We start from the raw sequence: 7,986 nt of genomic DNA on the forward strand, positions 1-7,986 counted from the left end.
CCTGATCCTCAGAGCTTACGTTCTAAAACAGTGTGGTGCTCTAATATTCCTGTGCAAGGGGAGAAGCTGCCTCTAGTTGTACTCGCTGGAACACATAAAACATTGCTATGAAACCGTACGCTGTGCTTGTGTAAGGCATGCAGCTCCATACTTAGTCATTGATGGCGAGGAAGGAGCGTTCTTGTAGGGGGAGGCTATAGTGGGAGTGAGCGTCCACCCACTCGCAGAACCTCCCCTCGCCTCTGTCAGCAGTGTCATGTTGCCGAGTCCTTGAGACCTACTCAATGTGAATGTTAGCTATCTTAGAGGACTGATCAAGCCTTGGACTTTGCCAGTTTAGGACTCTTTTAAGTGTCAGGTGGGAACTCCTGCAACCAAACCACCGCTGAAGACACCGCGACCCCCTTGGCTAATACCTCTACCTGTTCATCTTGCCACCATGTCGTCGGTACAAGTCATTTATCACCAGAAGATCCACAATTATCTTTTGAATTCCGTGTTCCCCAAAGATGATCTTCCAGCTGGTAAGAATCCCATTGCTACATTGTTGCTCTGTTGAACGTGTTCACTATAGAAAGAGTGTTAATGGTTATTCTGTGCATAAAATGTATTTATCAGATTATATAAATCCGTGTTTTACCTACGGGTAGCCACTGGGAATGGTAATTGTGTGTCCAAAGGGTTAATGTAATGAGATGAAATGCACAGCTGGGGCTTTCAGATCACAAGATTGCCTAAATATTTACTCAGAATCCCCTTCCCAGCATGTATCATAAAAGAGGAATTCTGCATCACATGCACCGGTGCAGAACAGGGGGATGCAGGTGGGGGGTTGGAATCAGCTCATGACACTGACAAGCCCTTTCTAACCAAAATACTGGATTATCATGTGATCTCCAGGCTGCCTTCGGAAAAGGCTTTGATGCCCTGAGTTTTCCAGCTCTTAAATAAAGGGTTTTTCTAAAAGGGAGCTGAATTAGTTAACGAGAAGGGAAACCCGGGAACATCGCATCAGCAGCTCTGCAAATTACAAGCTATTTGTGTCCTAGAATGTCCCAGCTCCACACCTTCGTGAAGCACTGATATATATATAAATATATATATATATACACACACACTGTACCCTCGTTCAATGTTTATATTGTGATATCTAGGGGTTCCCATTCCCGGCTTCCAAGAGCCTGGTGTCATATGTTGATACGCTGTAGGCTGATAGAAAGGATGACGTGTAGGAGCAGCTGATATGTGCCATTATTTATAGAATCCGGGCCTAAAATTTGAAAAAAAGCAGTCGAACTTATTAGGCTCTACGCAGGCTTTTGGCATCGTATGAATTAAAAATCCTTTGTGCGCACATTATTTTTAAAACCTACCGTCATAGGCAGGAGGACACTGGCCTTTTGTGTTATAAAAAGCACAAGAAACCCTATTCTAATTTATTTTAACTGTCAATCCAAACATTAACTCCCTGACTGCCACATCACAGGATTCTATTAAGTGGCAAGCCTCCTGTAGCTGTGTGTGTATATATATATATATATATATATATATATATAACTCTGAAGCGTTGATGTTTTGTGTCAATACATTTAACCATTGATTGATTGTGGAAAGTCCTGTGAATGCTCCAGTTTTTGCATTTGAATGCATTTTTTGGTATGTTTATGACATTAGCGTAGCTCCCCTATTAATCGGTAGCGCAGTATACAATAATGCTTTATACAATAATCTGATTCTCATGTGACCTGCATATAGCAGCTAAGATTCTATAAGATGCTTGGTTGCGTAACGCGGACTCTTGAATTCTTAATGGTGCAAGAATTCGATTAGCCAGTTTGAACGCCTACAAATGTCACGGGGGGTTTACAAAGCATTGCATAGCCCTAAGCCACCAACAGGGTTAAAGAGAAGTTCCCATGGTAAAATCCCACCACGCTTTAGGCTGTATACAAATTTTCTGCTGTTGTTGTTGTTTTTTTCCGGAACGTTGATAAACATTTTAATATGGATTCTAGAAATCAAAGTTTAAAGGCTTATGAAATTGTGCAATAAAAAATTGCTTTGGGGAAACGGTAATAAAAATAAACATTTATGGCAGGTAATTTACCTTTTTTTTTTGTTGAAATTGTTTGAAGTCTTTGCATTTTTAGGCAAAGATATGCACGGATGTTTAACCATTTTCAGTGCAGCGTGATTGGCTTATGTAAATAGGCACCCCACTGCCACCAAAAAGGGGTAAATGGCATCGGAACCTTGACAGATCCATGCCATGGGTTCCTTGGAGGTATCAAGGGGTTAATACGCGTTCCATAAGGGGGTTGACATAATTTCTATGAGATTCAAACCTGGCAAGAATATTAACAACATTGGACTCATGTCTGGCGCCTAGTGGCTGCTGGTTAAATTAAGCTGAACAAACTGTTCATTTATACACATACGCAGGAGCGGTTATGCAGCTAATTAGCATTACAAATAGGAATGTTTCACACTAGCGCATTTTGATTTGCTCCATGTGAAGCTATTACCTTTTTATTTATTTATTTTTTGTTACCTGGAAGCCTGCATATGGAAAACGGTTGGTTAAAGCAGGGTATTCAGGCACCCGGGCTAAATATAGACGTAGGTTGGAAAGCTCGCGCTTTGAGATCGGTAGGGGGAATCCTCCATTTGTCAATTTTGGCGCCTGCAACACATTAGAGAGAGAAAAAAAAAGGTTAGCCTCATCTATTAAAAAGCACCGCCTGGCAGCTAAAAGCAAATTAACACATACTGGTCTATATGTATTTATAAAACATAGGCATCTCGTAGGTAAAGAGTAATAGTTAATAGGCAATAATAATGTGATTTTGTGTGTGTGTGTGTGTGTGTGTATATATATATATATATATATATATATATATATATATATATACACACACACACATTATTTTTTCAAGGTTAGGAACTGAGATTTACATATATATATATATATATATATATATACGTATATATATATATACACATATTTATTTACATATATACTTACACATATATTTACACATATATATTTACATATATATGTTTACACATGTGTATTTAAATATATATTATATTTATATATGCAATATAAGCCTCAGAGGGTAATAGGCCCCTCCGTCAGTAGATCCCGAACGAACGTCAGTAACAAACGTAATCCCGCCACGGGTTCAGGTTTTCTTTTACCGCTAAATCAGTAACTAATAGAACCTGTCAGGGCTCCCATTAATCTCTCCTGAGGATCCACATCGCCTTTGAAATTGTATTCCCGTGAGAAACGGTTACTGGAAAACCTAGAAGAAATATAGATATAATTTATTATATATTATATCAGATAATTATATTTATTTATTAAATATAATTTCATGTGGATATGGAATATATCTGTAAAGTCATACGTGCCGCTTGTTACATATGATACATGTTTTATTTTATAATGGAAAGAAACGAGAATAGAATGCTGGGTTACTGTCTGTATGAGAGGTTATTTAAGGTCTCATGGACCACCCAGCCCAGACCCCTGTACACCCTCCCTGTGTGTGGGTAATCAGACCATGTGATCCTACATTTGGCGCCTTCTCTTAAAACCCATTCTCACCCTATAGGAATGTGTAATGGGGGGGGTTACTCCATTATGCCTGTACATGATTCCAGGAATCGAGTGACTTTTGGTTTGGAAAAGTGCAAACTGATGTGTTATAAAAACACAATCTGTAAACACACAGAAACCAATTCACGTGATTAGTTACTTAATTACCATTTAGTGAAATAAAACCACCCCCAACGCATGTGGTACAATCCAAAAAAAAAACACACAACACCTCACATTGTTTAGTACTGTTTAAAAAGGCGGGTCCAGCTCTGAATAAAAGACAATAGCTGAATACTATTAGCCCTGCCCCCTCCTTTGCATTTAAATGACTTGTCCTCGCTTCGTTATGATTGGCTACCAGAGAGACTCTGCCCCCTTTAGCGCGCGAATAGAGCTCCGGAGGGACATTTCTATTGGCTGAAGCCGTACTTACCCGAAACCGATTCTACGCGCTGATTGGTCTGCTCATATACATAGAGAGAAATAGATAATTTCTAAGTGTGTAGCCCACACGTGGAGCTCGTTATTCTGCCGGCTATTGCTGCACGCGTGGGGCAGGCGACACGGAGCGATCTGCACGCGGCATTTTGGGGATAAAACCAAGCAACTAACCAACGCGAAGAGAATAATGTTGCTAGCTGCCCAGTCACGCTTCCCGGAGCCTCACATGGCGCTTGGATGTTATTACCGGCATTCTCCTACGGCTGCTCCCTCATCATCCGGCTTCCCCGCAGCTGCAGCGCAGGGGACTCCCTCTGGAGGTAACTAGGCTGGGTTACAGCGGCTTAATTCAATGTTAACCCTATTGCGCGACGCTACAGCGTATGCCGCGCTCCTCGGATTTATTTTTAGCGCTTGCAGCGAATGGATTTGGTGTTCCCGTGCTGCATGTGCAGGGAAGGCAAAACGTGATCGCTGTGATCTGTGCATAATTAACGTTAGGAGAGGAGATGTTGGAAGAAGAGGACATAATATAAAACTACAGGGTCAGAGGCTTAGATGGAACGAAGGATAGTTTTAGTACACTGAGAGAGGTAGATACGTGGAACAGCTTCCCAGCAGAAGTGGTGAAGGCTAATACAGTGGGGAATTTAAACATGCATGGAATAGGCATATGGCTCCTGAATCTAAGACGAGACCAAAGGCTGATTAATGTTTGAGTCTTTATGGCAGGGATAATGGGTTGATCAGTTGAATGGGGCCGATCTGCCTTCTATGTATATTGTTGTAATTTCATCTTGAAATTGCAGAAGAGCCTTTGTTTCCCGGTGTTGCCCGTCCCTGCTGTTTATGCTCCCGAGTGCCTCTTTGCATGCATAGGTTGCTATCAGGGCTCTACCTGCTGCAGCGACGCTGCATCCATTGATTTGCGGGGGGGGATGTGCAGGGCTTTGCGGAGGCTGCAGCATGGATTGCGTGGGTGGGAGGCGCAGCCGGTGGGGTGGTCTCCTCCTGAGGGAGGGGTTTCCCCGGGATACCCGCAGAGCTGGAAATAGGTTTGCGTGCTCTGCAGGGAGGCTCCCATCTCATACATCGCTTACCAACACTACCCCCCCCCAGCATGAAAAAAAAAAAAGTTAAATGACCATTTCAGAGCAAAAGGCTTTTTTCTTCTGCATCATGAGTCACGGATCATATACCTTCGATAAACGCATCACAATGAGTAATACTCCTGCCTTCTGAGATCATCAAACGAATTGCGAGCATGGTATGGGGGTCTGCGTGACCCTCTCTTCTCGTAACTAGACCCGTGCGAGATGATTCATTACCTCGCCTGCAAACATGAATATCCTTGCGGTGTCTGCCTTAAATATTATTCCAGGTATTAGGGAAAGCCTGTCTTTTGATCGAGATCCTTTTCCGTGGTGGCAATCGGAGATTAACCTGTTAACGTTCTTCTCTTTATAGTGAAGGAACCGTTTGAGAGCTGCTACCGAGTGGGACCGGTTATTGGAACGGGCGGTTTTGGCACCGTGTATTCCGGAGTGAGGATTGCTGATAACTTACCTGTAAGTATGGATTTAATCGTCTCTCAATCTTCTGCATGATGGGTCTGTCTTCTGTCCCTCATCCGGCACGGTTTGCCTTTGATGAAGTAATAACTTTAATTGGATAGTATGTAACAAGGAGGTTCCCTTTTAGTTCGTACATCAGCGGTCTGCGTGGATATTAACTAACTTTTAAGTCAAGAATGTTGCGAAATTTGAACTTTTATTAAATTTGGTCACTTTTTTGTTGTTGCAGGTGGCAATTAAACATGTGGCCAGAGATCGGATTGGCGAGTTAAAGCATATGGTGAGAATCTATTAATGCTTCTATCTTATTCGGTTGGGCGGTGATAGTTGGGGGTTTAGATGGTGGCCCTTTGAAGTGGGCATGTGATGTAAATGGTCAGCGTGGGGGGTTGTTGTCTGTGGAATGTTCTGTGCTGATCAGCTTGGTAACATTGTTATCATCTTGTAACAGAATGGAACTCTGGTTCCTTTGGAAATCTACCTCTTGAAGAAGGTGTCCACTGGTTGCCGAGGGGTCATCCAACTACTGGATTGGTACGAGAGACCCGACGGCTTCATCATCATTATGGAGCGACCAGAACCTGTACAGGACCTTTTTGACTTCATCACCGAGAGAGGAGCTCTGGGCGAGGAACTGGCCTCTAAGTTTTTTCGGCAGGTGGTAGAGGCAGTCCAGCATTGTCACTCCTGCGACGTCGTCCATCGAGATATCAAAGACGAGAACATTCTGGTTGATCTCAGGACTGCCGAGCTGAAGCTGATAGACTTTGGGTCAGGCGCCTTACTGCGCGAAGCAGTTTACACGGACTTTGATGGTTAGTTGTGGTTTTATTGACTTCTATAATAACCCCATGTAACTGTTTTACAATTTTTAGAAGACGAAGGTGGAACCACATCTTCTAAATCTCCTTGTGAATCCTTTTTTCTTCTGCAGGTACTAGAGTGTACAGTCCACCAGAATGGATTCGCTTTCACCGGTATCACGGCTGCTCTGCTACTGTGTGGTCTCTTGGCATCCTGCTTTATGACATGGTCTGCGGGGACATTCCCTTCGAACATGATGACGAGATCTTGAGGGGCAAGATCCAGTATCGCTGCAGGGTTTCCAGAGGTAAGATTGCTTCCGCATTGCCGTGTTAGCGTGTGTGTGAAGCAAGCAAAATGGCTTGGACAGAGTGTGTAGACCTAAAACTCCTTTACATTTTGTTAGTGGTTGCTTGAGGAAAACCGCCAAAAGTCGAAATGATGGTCCATCATGGTCCAATTTTATGGTTTGGTTGTATGTTGAGAGACCACCTGCTGATATTCTTTTCTTGGCTTCTTGCAGAATGTCAACACCTTATTGAGTGGTGTCTGTCCAAGAGGCCTTCAGACAGGCCATCCCTGGAACAGATTCTGTCGCATCCATGGATGTCCCAAGAAAAGTTACTTGATCAAAAAGACAAAAACAAAGTATCAAGAAAACTAGACAAAGAGCCAAGCAGTACGAGCCAGGAGAGTCTGTGATCCTAAAAAAAAATGACACTCTTTGAGTGACACAAGGGAAAAAAATGTTGCTCAGCCCTCGTATGGATGGGTTAGCGTGGAACTGTGCGTCTGGAGGCTTGGATTCCCCAGGGGGCAGATGGCGCTGTCCCATTACAGCATACCTCAAAGGGATCTAAGAAAGGAGACCTCAGACCGTGGACTTCTTGAACGAGGCCCCTGAAATAGACTCACGTGGAAAGTGTTGGAGAGCGAAAGGGGCTTGCCCGTCCGCGATGTTCTACTAGCAATCAAGAAACACATTGTACCCACATCTCTGTATTCCGCAGAGTTCTTTTTTTAGTTCTAAACATCTTCAGATACTTGACCGTCTTGAATGTGCATTCACGTACTGCCAGTATGGGAGGGATGATCCCTTTCTCAACATGCATCCTATCTGTTAATATAAAAGAAAACTAAAGCCATAAGACAAATTCCCTAACCCCCCCCCCACCCCATCTCCAGCAGCTCGACTGTCTTTTTATCTTCATTTTTTAGTTTGACATTCTTGTAAAACCGAATGTCTCGGATGTTTGAAGGTGCTGCGTATGCATTAATGTTCTTGCTGCTGGGTGTGGGGAAGGGTCTGCGACCGAGCGGCAGGGGTTAAGGCAAGCCCTCTTCAGGGAAACTGGTGTGACACTGGTATTACTGGTTGAACTTGTATTGTCCAGGAATGCTGGTTAAACATGTACTCCATAGACGCCTTTCTCTGGTTAAACGGATGTGTCCTTATTTCACCTAGTAGCAACTGTGTTTTCAAAACTGGTTTACAATGAATGTTATCAGTGCTGTTGTGTTTTTATTTTTATTTTATTTTTTTTTCTCCATATCAATTAC

The 7,986-nt window shown here is 43.0% G+C and overlaps 1 protein-coding gene across 1 annotated transcript; it reads left to right on the plus strand.

Moving 5' to 3' along the window:
* Positions 1-439: 439 nt before the first annotated feature.
* On the plus strand, positions 440-7,128 carry LOC149272808 (serine/threonine-protein kinase pim-1-like). The gene is made up of 6 exons (XM_089506701.1): positions 440-524; positions 5,516-5,616; positions 5,852-5,902; positions 6,074-6,437; positions 6,557-6,733; positions 6,950-7,128. The coding sequence occupies exons 1-6, from the start codon at positions 440-442 to the stop codon at positions 7,126-7,128; spliced, it is 957 nt and encodes a 318-aa protein (XP_089362827.1).
* Positions 7,129-7,986: the final 858 nt, after the last annotated feature.

Source organism: Sceloporus occidentalis, unplaced genomic scaffold (genome assembly GCF_023333645.1).
Source record: "Sceloporus occidentalis isolate IW3139 unplaced genomic scaffold, rSceOcc1.0.p SCAF_416, whole genome shotgun sequence".
Lineage (NCBI taxonomy): Eukaryota > Metazoa > Chordata > Lepidosauria > Squamata > Phrynosomatidae > Sceloporus > Sceloporus occidentalis.

Coding starts and splice junctions, on each gene's coding strand:
- LOC149272808 (XM_089506701.1), top strand. CDS start 440: ATGTCGTCGGTACAAGTCATTTATCACCAGAAGATCCACAATTATCTT. Junction 5,617..5,851: donor GGATTGCTGATAACTTACCT/GTAAGTATGGAT, acceptor TTGTTGTTGCAG/GTGGCAATTAAACATGTGGC. Junction 6,734..6,949: donor TCGCTGCAGGGTTTCCAGAG/GTAAGATTGCTT, acceptor GGCTTCTTGCAG/AATGTCAACACCTTATTGAG.